The sequence below is a fragment of the Arvicanthis niloticus genome, chromosome 8, assembly GCF_011762505.2.
Source record: "Arvicanthis niloticus isolate mArvNil1 chromosome 8, mArvNil1.pat.X, whole genome shotgun sequence".
In the NCBI taxonomy this organism is placed as follows: domain Eukaryota; kingdom Metazoa; phylum Chordata; class Mammalia; order Rodentia; family Muridae; genus Arvicanthis; species Arvicanthis niloticus.
Window position 1 is genome coordinate 13,841,442 of NC_047665.1, and position 18,969 is coordinate 13,860,410.

Consider the following 18,969-nt stretch of genomic DNA (forward strand, 5'->3'; position numbering starts at 1 on the left):
GGTGCTCTTGGGCTAGAATTGGGAATATTCAGTTGGTACAGGTGAAACTGCACACAGCACAACAAAATAGACTTTGTTTTCATTTCTTATGTTTGAACAAATTCCTATACTGTGAAAAAGTTTACAGTTATTTCATATTTGAGAATTTTTTCCATTCTTTTTTTTATTTTATATTTTATTTACATTTCAGATGCCATCCCCTTTCCCCATTTTCCCTCCCTAGAAAACTCCTATCCCAAGCCCCCTTTTCCTTTTTGCTTTTATGCAATTTTTTTAAAATGTTAATCAAAGGCTTTATAAGTTTGGTAATGCTCAATCAGAAGTGTAACCCAATACCCAACCTAGATATATCAACTATCTTTGACTGGTGGAGACACATGAACATCTGCCTCCATGGCCCCTCCTCTTTCTCTCTCTTTTTCTCTCTCATCACCTAGCTTCTCCTCTCCTTCATCTTCTCCTCTCCTTACTCCGTCTTTTCCTCTCTGTATTCCTTCCCCCTTAGCTCCTCCTACATATCACTCTTCCTGTTAAAATAAAACTTTTCTCTCAAAATACAGTTAGAGCATAATTATTCCTAATTGTACCAGTGAGGTACAAGATAGTCCTAATTCCCAGTCCATCATTTTGTTGACAAACCAGACCCTCTGTCATCTCTCCTAACTAAAACACTTAGTTTTGAACCTGGCTTTTTTCTTGGCTTTAGAATGAATGTCAGCTGAAAACCATCCATTCAGATCTTTTCTCTCAAAGTAAATAGCCAGGATTGGCTATGAGACTATAGGTCTTCAACCCCGTCAGAAATCCAGAATGACTGAGTTAATTGAAATTATGGGAAGCACTAAGCATAGCTTCTAAAACTTAGCCAATTTATAGAGACCGCTGAACACCTGGAAAGCCCCTATACTACCGACCGTTGGAGCATCAAATCTTTAAGTGAAGGAACCTCATTAATCTTTGAGAAATGGGCAGGAATTTACTTTTTTCCTGCAAAGTTTTTTTTAAGTAATTGACTAAAGACTATCCATGTGAACTCAAAGCAGAAAATTGAACTTTTCTAAATTGGCTCTGTACCAAAGAGAAAAATTTTACTTTCTCTGGAAAGGTTTGCCTACATGTGGCTCCCCTTTCCTTAGGCTGAGTGAGGAAATACAGTGAAGTAGCTGCCTCGACAGAAAGGATGTTTCTGCTCTACAGAGAATGCCAACGGATCATACAGTTGGTGGAAGGTCATTGGCCACACTTGGCTTTGCACAGGTTTTGGAACATCTGTCTTAAATGCTGTTGAGATGCAGTAAATGTTAAAAAAAGACAAACAGTTAAAAGTTTCTTGGAATTCTCTTACTTCATTAGTCATGGGAATGGCATATCTCAAGCAAGTGTTTGTATAAGAGCATGCTGTTTAGATGGCAGTCTGTATAACCACAAGGAAATTGGGAATGCTGTTTAATTTTACATTATTTTGTTTTGAACTAAGAGATTCAGGCTGGATTATTTTTGTAATTACGTATAAGAATTTTGGACATTTTGTTTAAACATAGAATTCCATCATAGTGAGATAAAATGATAATGTTAAACTAATGTTTATGTTCCTTTAGACATTAGGTACATGTACTTTAGATTATAAGCTGCATTGATGGTGGTTAAAAGTATGACCCTATAGGTAATCTTTTTAAGCAGATAAAACTGTTTGGATGCTTTCCCAGAGCAATTGGATTTCCCTCCAGGCGAATCTCTTCAATTCGCTCCCGAATGTAACGAGTGTCATTAGCCTTGCAGAATGTATCATCTGTAATTGACGATATGCTGTTAAACTGAAAAACAAAAGGAAAAATATTCAGAAGTCTAAAACCAACTTTCTGTACATTATACAATAGTGTCATATAAAGATATTTTGCCAATAATGTAACCTTTTAAAAATGTTTTTTAAAAATATTAGTTCATGGTGATGACACCCTCTTTTGCAACCTGAACATATTTTTAAGTGTATAGTATTGTTTTGAAATAATAGTTTACTTGTTATTACTCAGAATTGCATCCATTTAATCCTGTTTGGAATATAAATAGAAACATTCAAGCTTAGAGAGAGTATCCTATTCTAAAGTGTTAACTCAAAATGGTACTGTGTGCTTAAATACTCCTTAAAGACATGAAAAAGAGTAAGTTGAAATTCTTGTGTTGCTGAGAATCAACCTTTTCTTGTTTTTTTACTTTTTCCTCACTTTGGCAATTCCCACTTGATGCTCTCCTATAAAACAAGCTACAAGGTCTCCAAAAGCATATGTTCACCTCTAAGTGGAAAAAGTAGCACAAATCAAAACTTTGGGTTCACTGCTATTTGGGGAAGAAAGCAAAAATCAGTGATCTTTAAATCTGTGTTCGAGATAACTTGGAGATACACAGCGCCTGTGTCAGGTGCTGGCCGGTTACCCAGTTGATTTAGCCTCCATCTGTGCCTCTTCCGCTTCCCCAGGCCTGAGAGGAATCCTGGTTCTGGAAGCCAGCACAGATTTGGACACAGAGAAATGAACTCCTAGGAAATTCTTGGATGTTAAGAGTATCTTTAGTTGGTTTTTATTTCCCTCTTTCATAATTTTGAATTATGATAATAAAGTAACTCATAGTACCGCTCTAGAAAACTGCAATATAGGGGAAGAGACAAACAAATACATGCTTTGGACTGTACCTGCAGTAGAAACAGTGTTGTCAGACTGAATTGTGGATTTACATCATCTCCTTAGACTCAGTGTTATCAGAACTGAATTTACAATACCCAGCTGGTGTAGGAGAATTGGTTAGTATTTAGAAAACACCACACATTGTATGTCACAGGTGGTGTCAGAAAAAAAAACCACTCACCTCTCTTGAATTTAATGTGACCACATGGCCTTGTGAGATCATGCTCTGTGGTTTTGCCTTCAACATCTACCTAAGATCTCAGGGTCCCAATTATGTAGACAGTAACAGTGACTGCCTGATGCCCATCCTTTCCTCAGCCCAGTCAGTTTCAGCCTGAGGAATAAGGAGCTAAAGAATGCCATAAAGAAAAAAATTTTAAACTAAAATGCTCAGTACTAGAACACCTGCCTACCTGCCTGCTGTGTGTGAGGCATTACCTAAAGCCACAACAGACTGGCTAGGAGGTGCCCAAAGATGGATTCTGTTTAAGAACAGACTTTGCAGGCTGGAGTGATGACTCAGCAGCTCTTCCACAGGACCAGGCTTCAATTCCCAGTGCCCATATGGCAGCTCATAGAGGTCAGTAACTCCAGTTCCAGGGACTCTGAGATCCTCACATAGACATACATGCAGGCAAAGCACCCATGCACATGAAATGAGGAAATAATTGAAAAAAACCCAAAAGAGCAGACTTTATGCTTCCTAGACTGGTCTACTTTGAGTGGAACTGCAGTCCTTATATAGGCATTAAGTGATCACACTGCTTTAGTGATGTAACCATAATTGACATATAAATGAGTAAATTTCTTGATGAGTAATAAAAATGGCCCATAGTTTGCTAAAGCTAGTTATTGTGCAAAAGCCAGTTGTACCTGAAGGTGAATTACACGTAGACTTTCTGGTAAATTAGGAGGCACAGATTCCAGATCATTGTGGTCCAAATAGAGAAAAGAGAGTTTATTCAGTTTCTATAAAAAAAAATTTGAATGTTACTTAGGACTGTGCATTCTTTCACATTACTTAAACAACATATACTTTAAAAACAGTGTTGATGTGTGCACATTTCAGTAGTAACAATATTGGAATACTAGTTTGTTACTGTTTTTGGCCTCATTAGTAGTGTGTTTTGGTTTTCAGACATTATGATACCTAGCAGAGTTCTGTTGTATACTGCATGTTTCTCTGATCATTCATTCCACTCATCTCATCCTGAATACTCAGTCTTTGAAGTCTGTTTAGGGAGTACCTGTGTGTAAGATTGGCTGAATCTTTCAAGGTTTTAGACTTCCCATTGACGCTCTTCCTATTTCTATAGAAATGGCTACTACTAAGAGATTGTGCTTAGCAAGACATTGCTTTCCCAAAGCAATTCATCAAACATGTAATTTACACGACACATGTTTTCCCATGAGGGATTTATGTTGGAATGTTTTTTTATAATCAGTAAGTTGTATATGATTGTAGGCTGTTATTTCAGAATGTAATTTTTTTTGACATTACTCTTGATCTTTATATGCATTGTGTGCTACTATGCAGGTTTTATGATTTGTGTGTGTGAGGGTGTTCCACCATGTATCTTAAACTATTCTAAAATTTATGGTGCTCCTTCAGTTTCCCAAGTATCAGGATTACAGCCATCATCTACTATGCCCCACTTGCTAATTCTTTTCTATTATTTTGAACTTTTAGTTTTACAATTTTTAAGAAATTATGTATATGTGTATATGTGTAAGCCATAGTGCACATGTTGTAAGTTAGAGGACAGCCCACAGCAGTTGGTTCTCTGTTTGCATGTTTGACCTGGGTGTCAAGCTTGACAGCAAGCACCCTTTCCTTCTGAGCCATCTCCATATCCTTTTATCCTTTCTTAAACATTCTACTCTCTACTATATGAACACCAACTAACTATCCTTCCAGGGCTGCTTTTATATGAATTATAGTAGTCTGACTTTACTAGTAGTTATTGAAGCCCTAGGGCATTCAGTTAAGTAGACAGTTTTATCATTTCCACACCAACTTGTCCAGTATCTCTTTCGTATAACGCAAAATATTTAAACTAGCCAATCAGCCAGTCAGCCAGCCAGCCAGCCAGCCTTCCTTCCTTCCTTCCTTCCTTCCTTCCTTCCTTCCTTCTTTCTGAGTATGGTCATCCTATCTTTACCTTACTTTCACCTGTTGGTCTTAAATGCTTTACCTTTCCAAGTAGTTTGGACTACAAGGAGTTGCACCACATCCTGCTCTAAAAATTCTGTGGCCTGCTAGTTATTCAGAAACTTACCTACTTAAATTAATTTCTCTAGATTACAAAATTAAATTTAAAAAATTGTGTGTGTGCACATGTGTTTTGAGATAAAGTTTCTCTGTGTAGTCCTGGCTGTCCTGGAGGCTGGCATCAAAGTCAGAGATCCACCTGCCTCTGCCTCCCAAGTGCTGGGATTAAAGGCATTCACTACTACTGCCTAATTTGGAAATATTTTTAAACAGGCAGTTGTGAATGGATGAGATATTTGTGTGATTATATAAACTAGCATAAATTAGAATTTGTTAAGTTTGGGTTTGTCTAATCTTGTGACATTGCCTAAACTAGTCTTAAACTTCAGATCCTCCTGCCTGAGCTCGTGGGTAGTTGCAATTGTAAGTGTGTGAGATCTTGTCTTTGTCATCATTGTTGTTTTTATTTTTGAGATAGTGTTTCACTGTATAGCCCTGACTGACTGGAACTTGCTATGTAGACCATGCTAGCCATAAAGGTTAGAAAGATCCTCTTCCCTATGTCATGCTCCACTATGCCTGCCATCTTGCCTTTTGAATAAGGTTTCTTCTTCCAACAGTAGCTTGAATATCTCCTGCTTTTGCCTGAGGTAACCTTCTAGGACAGAAAGTGGTTATATCATAGCTATGAAAGTTCTGGACTGATGTTATTACGTTTTTCAACTTCAAATAGCATTTTTTATTCTTTTGGAATTATTTGATTTCTTCTTTGAGGAACACTGCTATGTTATCCACTAGAGTTAAATATAAGAGATATTGGCTATTCCTGGTTAATAGGAACAGTACAAATCTTTTTAAAGCAATGAGCTAGTAATGTTTACTTTCAAATACAAAAATGTTCCTTCACTATTAATAGAAAACACATGTTTTTCTGTCTTTATATGATATATGCTATGGTATACATACAATGCTTGTTTGATTTTGTTTGGTGCTGGGGGTTGACCTTAGGGCCTCAATCATGCTTAAGGATATTTTTTTACCACCAAGGAATACCACCAGCCATACATACATATATATTAACCCAGTGTTCCCTTGTGGAATATATGTCATTCTGTTACAAGTTCTGAAAATATTGGTCTGGATAAATGCCAGCTACAGCTGTCTTTACTTCTTATTGTGCTGTACAGAAATAAACCTCCACAGTAGTACAGGAGCAGATTGGGGTGGGGGAAGCATCAATGTAAAAATATTATCACTGGGTTAGTGAGATGCCTTAGCTATTAACATGTTGCTGCCAAGCTTGATGACCTGAGTTCCAGCCCCAGGACCCATATGATGGAACGAGAGAATAACTTCCACAAGTTATCCTTGGCCCTCTATAGGTGTACCTGGTATGAGCCAGCACACAAAATAAATAAGCACACACAATAAATAAATGTAATAAAGACTTAAAATATAATCACAGATACTGTGTTTAGTCATACTATCAAATACTTACTTTGAATGTGTTTGCTTTAATTCCTTTACTCTTGATTTTGTTGTATTTGGCATTAAGTAAAGTAAGCTTTGGAGGAAGAACTGGAAGTCTTAGTAGTTGGTTTTCGGCAAGCGTAAGTTCTTCTAACAGAGAAAGTTTTGAAAAAGTACTATCTTCTATGTCTTCTATCAAATTTCCCGTAAAATCAAGTCTTCTTAGGTTAGCTTGAGGGAAATAAATATAAAAATATGCTAGGATCTCATTGTGTAAACTGAAGAAAAACATTTAACAGACCATTCAAGGCCCTAAGTCTCTGTTCAGAGCCTAGAATAGTATTTGCAGTTAGTAACTCAGTCAAGTTTGTCTTGCAGTGTTGATTATCTGACCTACAGCCTGGTACAGCTGTGCTTTCATGAGGTGCTGGCTACTGAGCCAGAGGCTTCATGCTTGGTAGGCAAGCACTCTACCCCTGAGCTATAGTCACATATAGTCAGCCCATAAGTAAAGTTTTGTTGAATACTGAGTCTTTCTGTGCATACTTTTTCTAACTGTGGTCTTGGAATGTATGGTTCAGAAGGAATCTTACAGTTCATAGTCTTTCTATCCAAACATATCAAAAGAAATTCTTACTGCACATCATAGGGAGTAATTTTGGTTAATTGGATTTAGGCATGTAATTGTTATTTTAAATTTTTGTCCGCATGTTGCATTATAATTGTGGGTACATTATATTAATTTGTCTATACCTTCTTAGTTAAGAAAAAGAAAGACAAAAATATATTCTGATTGTCAACATGATATAGACTGAGAGACTGACTCACTCATTCATTCATTCATTCTGTTTGTCTCTCCCTCTTTTGGGGGACAGCTTAGGCTGAGATGGTTAGGATATAGTTTCATTTCATTCATAGTAGCTATTTTCTCAGAAGTTGATATAACACCGAATTAGTGAATACAGAAGTTTGCTTCTAGGAGAATTCCAGAGGCCGGTACTCTTGAGCTTCTGCTCACTTGTTTTTGCCAACCAATTAATATGAACCTTGCTTTATGTATATGTTTGTTTAAAGATAGTTTAATATACCCTTTGGGTTCATGAACATTGATATAACTCATGCTTGAGTGAAATTGATCTGACACTTGGCATTTTGTGCATAGGCTCATCATTGCTGCCCTGCATTTTGAAATTCTAGGTGGCACCTCGGCACTATGCTTGTTGCCATTTGAACCAGCATTTCCAATAGAAAGCAGAAAACTGAAAAAACATGATGCCAGATGTGCTGAATGAGACATGGCTACATACAGCTTTGCCTTGTTATACCTTAGTTGGAAACGTATTTTGCATACCTCAGTTTTATTGTTGTTCTGTGAATTTCTGCTAATGATCGTAAACATACTGGGGATTGAGTCCACACCTTCATATGTGCTAGGTAAGTGCTCTAGCACTGAGCTGCATGTCCAGAAAAGTGAATTTGCCAATATGGGATCTACAGATAATAAGGACCAACTTAGACTTATTAGTGGCAGCATGAATCCAATTAGGCTTAATCCCCTGAATGTAGAAATAAAGAAGCCATGCACGTGACACAGTGGTAGAGAGCACTTGCTTAATGTAGGGCACATTGTGGACTCTACTGCTATACTTCCAGTAAACAAGTAAAAGGTAGTAAAGCCAGTATGTTACTTGGTTGTGTTACAAATGTTTAGAAACATTTGACTTAGGAATCTAGAAAGCTGACAAGGAATGAGTAATCCAGGACTGGGACTTGGTACTGCAGAAAGAGGCCTTAGTGGTGTGCTGACCACACCTTACTTCAGTTAAGGTTTGTTAGAGCCCCAAATGGCTGATTGCTAATGCTCTGGCAGAGTTAACCATGTTCATCGCCACTGTTCCAGAACTGTCTCCATTGGATCATCTAAGAAGGGTGGTTCCTTTTCATGGTAATGAATACAGCTTGGTGTTGGTATTTTAAAAGTTGTTCTCCAGCTGTTTTTTTTTTTAAAAGATTGCTAATTATGTATACATGTTTTTATCTGTGTTAGTAAGTGCATATGTGAATGCAGGTGACTATGGAGTCCAGATGAGGTCCTGGGAGAGCAGAAAACACTCTTAAACACCGAGTCATCTCATCAGCTCTCTCTCCAGATATTTTTTAAATGTACCCAGGTTTAGTTACAGGCGCCAGGAGCTTGTAATCCTAGCACATGGAAAGTGAAGGCAGGAGGGGAGGAGTTCCAGAACAATGTCCTCTAATGTATATTGAGTTCAAGGACAAAAGAAAACAAAGAAAAGAATAAAAAAAGTAATAAACAATAAAAAGGAAAACAAAAGAAGTTTGTGTGTTTATGGTGAAAGTGGAAATAGACCAGCTAGTTAGCTGGAGAAGCATCCTGGTTGCTCTGACCCTGCCTCCCACCTAAGCACTGTGTGTCTTGAGACAATACCTATGTAAGATGGAGTAGCAAAAAATCACCAGGAAAGAATGACCACAGAAGTCTATGGAAAGGAGATTCCTGTAGTAAGAAAAAAAAGTGATTTTTATAAAGTGTATGTTGTATACTTGAGTGCTCCAATAGTGCTGCCCTTATATATAGTAAGTGAAAAATACACAGAAACTTGGGCCTTTATATTTTAAACTTACGCATATCTGCAAAATCCTTGGCAGTCAGCTTTTTAATTTTGTTGAATCGTGCATAAAGATAAGCTGATTCCTTTGGCAGTGGTGGGACAGCATCAATGTCAACTTCCTCACAGTAGACAGAGCCGCTTAAACACACACACAGCAGGCATGTGGGCATCTCTGAATGAGGGGACACAATTGGAAGCATATTTGTCATCAGATGGTAAAATTATTGTTATAATGAATGCTGTGATTTGAAAAGATAGCTTATGGAATCATTGGTGATATCAGGAAAGATAATTATGGCAACCAACAGCCTGTATTGTGCTTGATAATTCATCAAAATTTTACTTAAAGTCTATGGTCAAATATCTTATCACTTGTTACTTATTTGTTTGTTTGTTTGTTTATTGACTCTTAAGTATATATCAGGAATACTCAAGATTATTTTATTCTATTGGTGCTTTTGAAAAAATTACTCTTTTCTTCATTGAATTGCCAACACTTTGTCAGCAAACACATAAAATAGAAGAGTATTTCTGGACTCTAACATTCATGCTTGTGGAGGTCAGAAAGCTACTAGGAGTAATTTCTTTCCTTCCACCAATGAGTTCCAGGGATTGAACATATACCATTGGAAGTCTGGTGGCAAGTGCTAAGGCAGGCCAGATCACTGGCCCTCCATTGATCTTTAAAAGAAATGTTTATGCCAATAACATGTTAGTATCTTGATTCCTATGCTTTTATAATATGTCTTTGATTTTATGTCAGGTAGTAAAACTATCTGACTTTCTTCTTTTTCAATTCACTGTTTTGATTTTACTCTTTCAGTAGTTTTATACATACATACATACATATATATATACATATACACATATATATTTATGTGAATACTTTAAAATTAAATTAAGTATACACATTATTATTTATGATCAAACTTATTGGCAACATCTCATGATATTCCAAACCCATCTTGCTTTTCCCTACCCCAGTCCTAAAATTTACAATCTTTTCACTGTCTCTCAGTGGAGAATGGTGTTAGAAATTAAAGACTAGGTACAGAGAATGCTCAGTAATCTTGGAGTCTCTTTGCTGAAGATTCTTTCATTCTTTCGATAAGGTGAAGAAATATAAGTATATGCATTTTTAATCTGAAAATACTGTACATGTATCCATACAACACACACAAACACACATATGTATTCATATATGTGTAAGTGTGCATATGTATATACTCATGTATGTGTAAATGTATAGCATATTAGCACAGACACCAGAGGTGAAAACACAAGGTAGACTTCTCTCTCTCTCTCTCTCTCTCTCTCTCTCTCTCTCTCTCCCTCCCTCCCTCTCCCTGTCTGTCTGTCTGTCTGTCTGTCTATCTTATCTATCTATCCTATCCATCCATCCATCCATCCATCCATCCATATCTCTGTTCTAATCCAGCTCCAAGGTGTTTTTTCTAGCCTTCTGCCTTTCTCTGTTTATGATGATCTTCTGTAACATTGAAAATAAGGCTCTCATTAACTATAGCATGCTCACTCAGTCTAGAACACAAACTAAGTACTTTTAATATTATCCTATAGCACACTGTGAATATAAACGTACCTACTGGAATTTAGTATAGTCATGGCCATGTAATGTTATTTTGACTAATGACAAGTTTAATACATGGCAGTGGTTACAGATTTAATGTAACTGAAAATTTTGTATTACCCAAGTGACATTATGGTTGTCAGAAAGTCACATGCAGTGTATTGCTCATGTGTCTTTTTGTGTGCGCACATATTCGTGTCTGTGTATGTGTGTTGATGCTAGGTATGCAGACTTGTTGCATTGCCAGTTTCCTAAAGTAAAGCAAAACTATAGTGTACTATTTGGTAATGATAATAAACAATTGACTTACTAGCATGTGTGTGTGTGTGTGTGTGTGTGTATACACACACACATACTATTTAGAGATTGTTTTAGAGTGTGGGACTTAAAAGAAGTTTTCTGTAAATTGGCACAGCAGCATTGTCATCTTGCATGTACAGCATCTCTTGTGTTTAATTTAGTCTTACTTTTTTTTCTTCACACCCCTAAGAGCAGTGAGATAGTCTTAATACCCACACCCACTTATGCACACTCAGACACACTCACACTTTATGGCCTAGGATGTATAGTATGTATAAGTTGTTTATGATGTTTATATTTGTTAAAATCACCTAATGTATAGTATAAAACACAATGTAGCCCTGTCTCGTTTTTACAGTACTTTAAAAAGCATTTTGTGTGTGTTACGTTTGCATCCACACACATGTGGACACAGAAGTGGGGAGTCAGATGACAATTTGGGGTGTTGGCTATCTTCTCCATCTGTGGTTTCTTGGAATCACGCTGAGGATAAAAGGCTTGACACAGGTGCCCTTAGCTATTGATCCATCTCACTAGCCCAGTTGTTGTCTAAATAAGACATGGCTGTTTCTGATTTGCTTTTCTTTAGCTTCAAGATTTATAGTCAGATACTGTGTTTAAGATTTAGTTGGATTAGTTTTTTCTCCATTACTGTGTTATGTTAATTCTAAATACAATTAGCTATGGTTTATTATTATTATTACTTTTATTTATTTATTTTTTACAGTCCAGTCGTTTCCCCCCTCCTGGTCCACCCTCTCACAGTTCCTCATCCCATTCTTCCAGCTGTCCCCAAGAGGATGTCCTTACCACCCCCACTGCCAGGCCTCCCCACTCCCAGTTTTAATGTTTGTATTTCTATTTCTTTTAAATAAGTTTATCTTTACTGACTTTATTTAAATATTTAAAATTTGTTTGCTTCTGTGAAACAGCATTGTTCTAAAAAAAAAAAAAAATGAAGCCTACACCAAAACTATACACTCCTGTTCTTCAGCCCATTCAGTTTTCCCTTTCTTCTCTCACTTGTTTCCTTGGTGCAACTGGCCTGTGCGGTTTTGGTTTTTTGGTTTTTAAATCTCTAGATTTAACCCAGAGTCCTATACATGCTAGGCAAGTGTTCCTCCACTTAGCCAAATCCTCAGCCCTTGTCAGTTTTTAGAGTATCGCCTCTTCTGCATTTCTTTTCACAAGAATGAATAGCTACAGGTCAGCTCTTTTTTTTTTTTTAATATTTATTTCTTATTTATTTATTATATGTATGTACACTGTAGCTGTCTTCAGACACCCAATAAGAGGGCATCAGATCTCATTACAGATGGTTGTGAGCCACCATGTGGTTGCTGGGATTTGAACTCAGGACCTCCAGAAGAGCAGTCCATGCTCTTAACCACTGAGCCATCTCACCAGCCCACAGGTCAGCTCTTACTCCTTGTATTCTCTATGGAGGGCAGCATGGGAGAGACCTGCTGTTAGGGTTTACTTCTTTCACACACTTGTATGTTGGAAATCACTCCATGTCTGCACAGGTTGCCCTCATTCTTTTTTGTTTGCTCTTCTATTTTGCTTTGTTTGTTTTGTTGTTGTCATTTGTTTTTTGTGGTTTTGAGCTTGGCTGTTGTTGTTATTGTTAGATAACAGGGCCTGGCTGGTTTAAAACGCTATATGACAGAGAATGACGAGAATGATGTTGGATTTCTGATCCTCTTGCTTCCACCTCTCATGTTCTGAGATTGCAAACATGTACTACTGTTAACAATGTTATGGGGTGCGGGCCATTAAACCGAAAGTTTCCTGCATGCTAAGCAAGCACTTTACCAATTGAGCTACACCCCTAGCCTTGTCTCTGTCCTTTTGTCGCTCTATTGTGTCTCCTTATGTGGATGTACCATTGTTTGTGCACTGTTTGGGCTGTTGGGTTATTTGCAGTATTTTATAATTACCAATAGTGCTTTAGTGATTTTACTTTTTTATTTTAGGTATGGGTCTTCAGGGTAAGATCCTAAAGTGTGATGACTCTGTCAAAAGAAAATATGAGGCTAAGGCTGTAGCTCAATAGTAGTGCTTCTAGCACAGAGTTGGCCTCCATTTGAATCACAAGCCCTGCCAAAAAAACAAGTACATCGATTTTGATTTTGTTAAATATTGCCAAATACCTGTCTAGAAGTGTTGTACTAATTCGTATTTCTGCTTACAGTATATTAAAATATTTGTTATTATACCTCTTTGACTATGGAATATTTTGGTATACTGTCTTTGTTTGTTTGTTTGTTTCAAATGTATGTTGGTGTTTTGACTGCATATATGCCTGTGTAGTGTGTCAGATCCCCTGGAACAGGAGTTACAGACAATTGTGGGATGCCATAAGGGTGCTGGAAATTAACCCCAGTCCCCTTGAAAAGCAGTCAGTACTCTTAACTGCTGAGCCATCTTTCCAGCCCTTGTCTTCATTTTTATCAAACAGGTTAAGTAGGGGTGGAATGTCAGTGTAATTTTTCTCTTTTGTTTTTTAATGAAAATTGATATTGAACATTTTTTTCATATATTTAGTGTCACTTTAAAATTATTTTAATGGTCTTCATAACTTTTGCCCATTTTCCAAGTGTATTCTTAATTTTTTAATTAAAATCTTATTGTGTGTTTGTTTTGTGTGTATGTGCATGAACATTTGTGCTTGCTTTGTCACATGTGTGGAGCTTGGAGTACAAGTTGCAAAGTTTGTTCTGTCCAACATGTAGGACCTGGGATTCATCTCAGATAGTCAGGACTTGGCCCTTTGCCATGTTACTGGATCTCAGATGTGTTTTTGTTCAGTTTCTTTTCTTCAATTTATGAATTCTTTATAAATTGGAGATATTATATCTTTATAATATATTACAAATATCCTTCCCATTTTGGTTGCCTTTTGCTTTATGCAAAAGTGGCCTTTTTGTAATTTTATTGAGTAATTTAAAAAAAATTCTATTTAAAACATCTGGATTTTGAGCCACCTCACTACCAGACTGCCTACTTATGCTTGCAAGGTGATATCTTACACATGCAGACCCCTAATCTTTCTTAAGTTTATTTTTCTTTTGTTTTATGAAATATGGGTCTAATTTATCTCTCTCCAAATGGCTATGTAGTTCTCCTAGACTCAGTTTATTTAAAATACTTCTCTCTTGGTGATTGAGTGCTTGAGTACTTTTCGATGCTTTAACTTTATACTCAATGTCTTTGTGTTTCTATACATATCCAATCTTTATAATCTGTGTCAATGGTATTATTCATGCACTTTTTAAGAGCTTTTTAAAACATGGTATATTTTATCTGGCACTTGTTCAGTGTTTTCACATGTATTTTTGCATTTTTCTATATATGTATGTATATGTTTTTTGGACTCAACTTTCTAAGCATTATCAAAATTTAGTAATTGTAGTGGGATCGTCTATACTTTCTGAATTTAGAGAATAATATCTTTATGGTATTGGATCATCCTATCCAAAAAAAAAAAAAAAAAAAAAAAAAAAAAAAGGATGTCTTTCTAATTATTCGAGTCTGTTTTAGGATGTATTTTCTGGTTTTGGTTCATTTTAATGTTACTGTAGCAGGATAGGAATGGGTGGGTATTTTCATGTTCTCATGTGAGACCAGATTATGTCACATAACAGGAATAAATCAAACACAGGAACTATCAAGTATGGCTTGTGCTTTGTTATTTTACTATAATTTTCTATTGTTTTCATAGGAGCAGACTTTGTAGTTAGTTGTGTAGAATTTTTTCTCCTTTTTGCTTTTCTTTTTTGCTTGCTGCTTTTTAAACTACTAGTCATTGAATTTAGAGCCTCATGCAAACACTGTCAACATCCCAGCTTCTGTAAGTTTCGTAAAGATAGTAATTAATTGTATTGTATTTACCTCATCCTAAGGCTATTGATTGTATTTGAAAAATAATCTTTAAGTATTTTTTGATTTGTTTATTTTTGAGATGTCTTGCTATGTAGACTTTGCTAGCCTGAAACTTGCTTTGTCTAATACTGATTTAGATTTCTGAGATCTGTCTGCCTTTGTCTCCCGAGTGCTGGGATTAATAAAGCTGTATGATATCATGCCTGGCTTTTGAATTGTTTTTATATGGACAGAAACTTAAGTTTTCTAAGTTTAGGTTTAGACAAAGTGTTGAATGTTCTTGAACATTCTGGTCCACAGATTTCACTCAGTGTGAAATGCTCGGTGATGTGCAGATCGCAGAGAACTGTAGACTTTACCATTGGAGATGGAATTTCAGTTTATAGTTTACTATATCTTAAGGCAAGTTTTGATAACTACAAAGAACAAAATTTTTTGTATTTTAAAATGATACTTTTCAAATATACTAGATGATAGATTGTTCATACTTACCATCATTTTCTTTCTTGGTGGGTAATGATGGTATAACTTCATCGTTTTGTAACTGAATACTTTTCTCATCAGGAATTATCATAGTTTCTTTTTCCTATTGTAAAAGTAGAAGTTTGTTATCAGATGTGATAAGTCACAAGTCTGACTGTAAAACAGAAGGATCACAAACATTTCTCTTAGTCACAGTTAGAAGTATTTAGTTAAGATTTTGTTTTATGTATATGTATTTTGTATGTATGTATGTATGTATGTATGTAACACACATATTGGACAAAGGACAACTTGTAATAGTCAGTTCTTTCCACCATGTGGGCTCAGGGGATCTATGGCTGCAAGAGACTTTATCTTGCAGTTGTACCTCAGCAGTGCTGTATCTCAGCACTCTGTTAGATTTTATACACAATTTCATTTTTTTATTCATTAAACCACACTGTAAATACTCTAGGTAGAATATGAATTCCTGAGTAAATCCTGAGTAAAGAATCCACCTTTTAAAATTCTTTGTTTTGGTTGGCTGAACTCAGTACTTGGTATTATTAACAGTGATAATTCTCTGAATGGGAATGAGTTTTTCGAACATGAAACTATTCTTTATAGTTTTTCATATGAACTAATTTCTTCTTTTTTTTTTACTTTCCCACTCTTCTGAGCGACAGTATAGTTTCTTTCATGAGCTGGATGCTTTCCTGCCTTGACCTTAGGATGGATCCCTTATATTCTAGCTTCTTCACCTGACCAGGCCATTGGCGTAGGCTGTTAACACTATATAACTGGGGATTATCACTTGCCGTCTGTACTCTTTTCAGACAATGTGTATTCTGCTAGTAGACTGTAATTTATTACATGGGGACCTATTCATTCTTCTTTTTTTTTTTTTTTTTCTGTTTATGGCTCCATGTTATCTCTGGGCACTGGGACCTTGCCCTCATTTCCATGTGTAAACATGTCACTCTTCCCCCACTAAGTTCACACAAATACTGGTCCACACATTTATATTGATGAAAAACTGCTTAAAGCTCCATGTAATTAACCAGAAAGCTTTAAAATTCAAGGAATTTTGAAAGTATCTTGCATTTGGTTAATAGACTCAGATCATTCCAGTTAGACAATAGGTTATGACCTTTTTTGTTTCATTGTTTTGCTTTTTAACTTAAGCTGTTTCTGGAGATACCGGTCTGTTTTGTCTTAACCTTGAGTAGAAATAATACTAGCCTCTTAACTTGTTCCCTTGGTAAAAAGAAACCATAGCATTAACATTGGCTCATTGTAAGTTAGGAGGGGAAAAAAGTTTGGACTGGTTAATCTGAAAATCTTCACCATCTGATTTGTAGTAAAAAAGAACTTTTAAAGTAGTGGATATTATTATGTATCTGACTCTAATTTTCCACTGTGTGCGTGCATGACACACAGTGGGCAGCACTTAGTTTTATGCTTTGTTAACATCACACACACACACACACACACACACACACACACACACTAATTACTTTGCCCTGAAGGTTGGATGTTAGTGATGAGGTGTATAAAAGCCATAATTTAGTGACATGTCATTACAAATCCTTGGTACAAATTGGTAGAGTGGAAATGTGATTAAAGCTAAATCCCTGTAGTAAGGAGTTTTTTATTTGTTGGTACTCTATGTGATTGGCATGCATAGCCAGTAAGTATTCTTACATTCATTTCCTAGGACTGGAGTTTTCTGAATTCTATAAACATAAGCTGATAATACATCTTTTCCTAATTTATTTTTGAGACAATATAACATACAACTATGGGATATTATGTAATATTATTTAATATAAATTTCAGCTATCAGAGATTACCTTAAAGTCTAATGTCTCTTAAATTTTAATTCAAAACTTAGATTTTCTCTAGATACTTTTGTTTATCATAGTTACTAATTATTAATTTGGGAATCATGCATACTTTAAAAATATAATTACTTTAAATTTTAAAGTGCCCTTCTCCTTCTGAACTTACCAAATATTGAATTTAAGGGGAAAAGCATGCATTTAAATGGGTATCATTTTAGAATATAAATTTAAAGTAGAAATAAAATACCTTAATACTTTTCCCATCCAGGTATTTCTCTTCATAATCCTGGCTAAATTTGGTTTCTTCAGAATTGTCTGTTCCATACTCATAGTTAACGTGTGAGTCCAGCTGCGTCTGTGGTGTTGGCTGTATCAGAGGCACGAAGAGCAGCAGGAGAAGCATTGAGTGCACAGTCTTCATTGCAGCAGACGCAAGGTGACTGGAAGTTAGGAAACTACTGACCTGATGACTGTGGAACAGAACTCTTTTTTCCCTGAAAGTAAGAATGTAGACCATGGAAGCAGTATTTAAAAGCTTGGAGGATATTTTGGCAAGATGCATGCAGTAGGGGCTAGAGAGCAAGTGTTTAACCCTTAGTGGTCCTTAATTAGATACAGTGTTTTATGTGCCAGTGAAGATTCTGAAAAATTCAGAAAGTAGTTTTATTTCTTATCCATCAACAATTTTAAAACTGCCGGTAAGTTTATTAAATGTCAAATGCCTTGAGTAGGGATACTTGTATGCAGTCAAAATCTTCTCAGGGTACCTGCAGTATGAATAGTTAATACAAAGATCCATGATCTTGTGTCATGTGAGTTAAAAATATCATATTTCAGCATTGCTGCTTTAAAGGAAGTCTTGATTCATATTGATGTAAGAGAAGCAGTTCTGAGAAAAGGCTTAAAACTTAAACCTTAGGTTTAACATCATAAAAAGTAGACATTAACACTTTCAGGGGTATAGAATATAGGGGGAAAACATTTAATCTTTCTAGTTTTATAAATTTAACAGATTGTTACTAGTTAGTAATGTTGCTTTTTTAAGCTTAAAATATGAAAACGTCACTAATACCACTTCAGACTGGGGTAATTTAATAAAACTTTAAGCGAGGAACTTTTGGAGAATGTACTGGAAAGATTCTTTGAGGCACATCAGTGAATTTTAGCTGCTGAATACACACTTCAGACTTTAAAAACTACAAACAGATTCACTTAAAGGTGCTGATGCTGCATTTATAGATGCCAGTTTGTCAAAAATCCAGTGGTTGAGATTTCAGAATAAAATGGGTCTGTAACTTTTTCTGCTTCTAGTTTTAATCTACATCTGTCTTACATAAAATAATGTATGAAAATGTTTTAGAAATTAATTCTTCAATGAAAATGAAACTTACACTACAGATGACTTTACATTTATTAATATTTTTAGAATCATACTTTAATACATAATATTTAAATTAACATGTGAAAAACAAGCCTACCGTAGTATCTGGTTGAAGTTCTTGTGGTTTTCCTCAATAGGTGTTCATGTCTGTGCATTAGTCCCAAGTGGGAGAGGGAATGAGCAAAGCTGTGGAATTGTTTCAAACTGCTGAATAAAGTCTCAGGACCCAACAGCTTAAATCCCATGTGGAATTCAACAGCAGATTCCATGTGGTGGAAATCTTTGCCAACATTCCTTCTCGGGGTGAAATGAAGGGTATTACACGAGAGAATGTGCTGAGGATATTTGAAACTGCGGCACCAGGGCAGCTGCATTATACTACAATCTGGATCCCTTTTATTTTTTGCATGAATCTTTTAGTGAATATTAGTTTATAAATCTTTTTAAAATCAGGCCTTTATTTTTGTTCTTTTTCTGGTATAGAAGACACTTTTAAATCAAATAAAACACGAAACT

General features: G+C 35.9%; 2 protein-coding genes across 2 annotated transcripts in view; one reads left to right on the forward strand and one right to left on the reverse strand.

Annotated features, from left to right (window-relative positions):
• Nucleotides 1-18,969, forward strand: part of Cenpp (centromere protein P) — a 176,937-nt gene that overhangs the window by 24,995 nt on the left and 132,973 nt on the right. The gene's annotated exons all lie outside the window — the stretch shown is intronic.
• On the reverse strand, nt 1,327-18,694 carry Ogn (osteoglycin). The gene is made up of 7 exons (XM_034510788.2): nt 18,551-18,694; nt 17,320-17,566; nt 15,259-15,352; nt 9,007-9,165; nt 6,389-6,591; nt 3,552-3,647; nt 1,327-1,814 (listed from the first exon to the last, which is right to left on the reverse strand). The coding sequence occupies exons 2-7, from the start codon at nt 17,491-17,493 to the stop codon at nt 1,644-1,646; spliced, it is 897 nt and encodes a 298-aa protein (XP_034366679.1). The 5' UTR covers nt 17,494-17,566; nt 18,551-18,694; the 3' UTR covers nt 1,327-1,643.

Bases quoted from the DNA above. Each gene is read 5' to 3' on its own strand.
- Ogn (XM_034510788.2), bottom strand. From the start codon at position 17,493: ATGAAGACTGTGCACTCAATGCTTCTCCTGCTGCTCTTCGTGCCTCTG. The intron at 15,353-17,319 runs GTATTTTATTTC...CTTTTACAATAG, and splicing joins TGGATGGGAAAAGTATTAAG to GAAAAAGAAACTATGATAAT. The intron at 6,592-9,006 runs GTAAGTTTAAAA...ATTTCCCTCAAG, and splicing joins CAAGGATTTTGCAGATATGC to CTAACCTAAGAAGACTTGAT.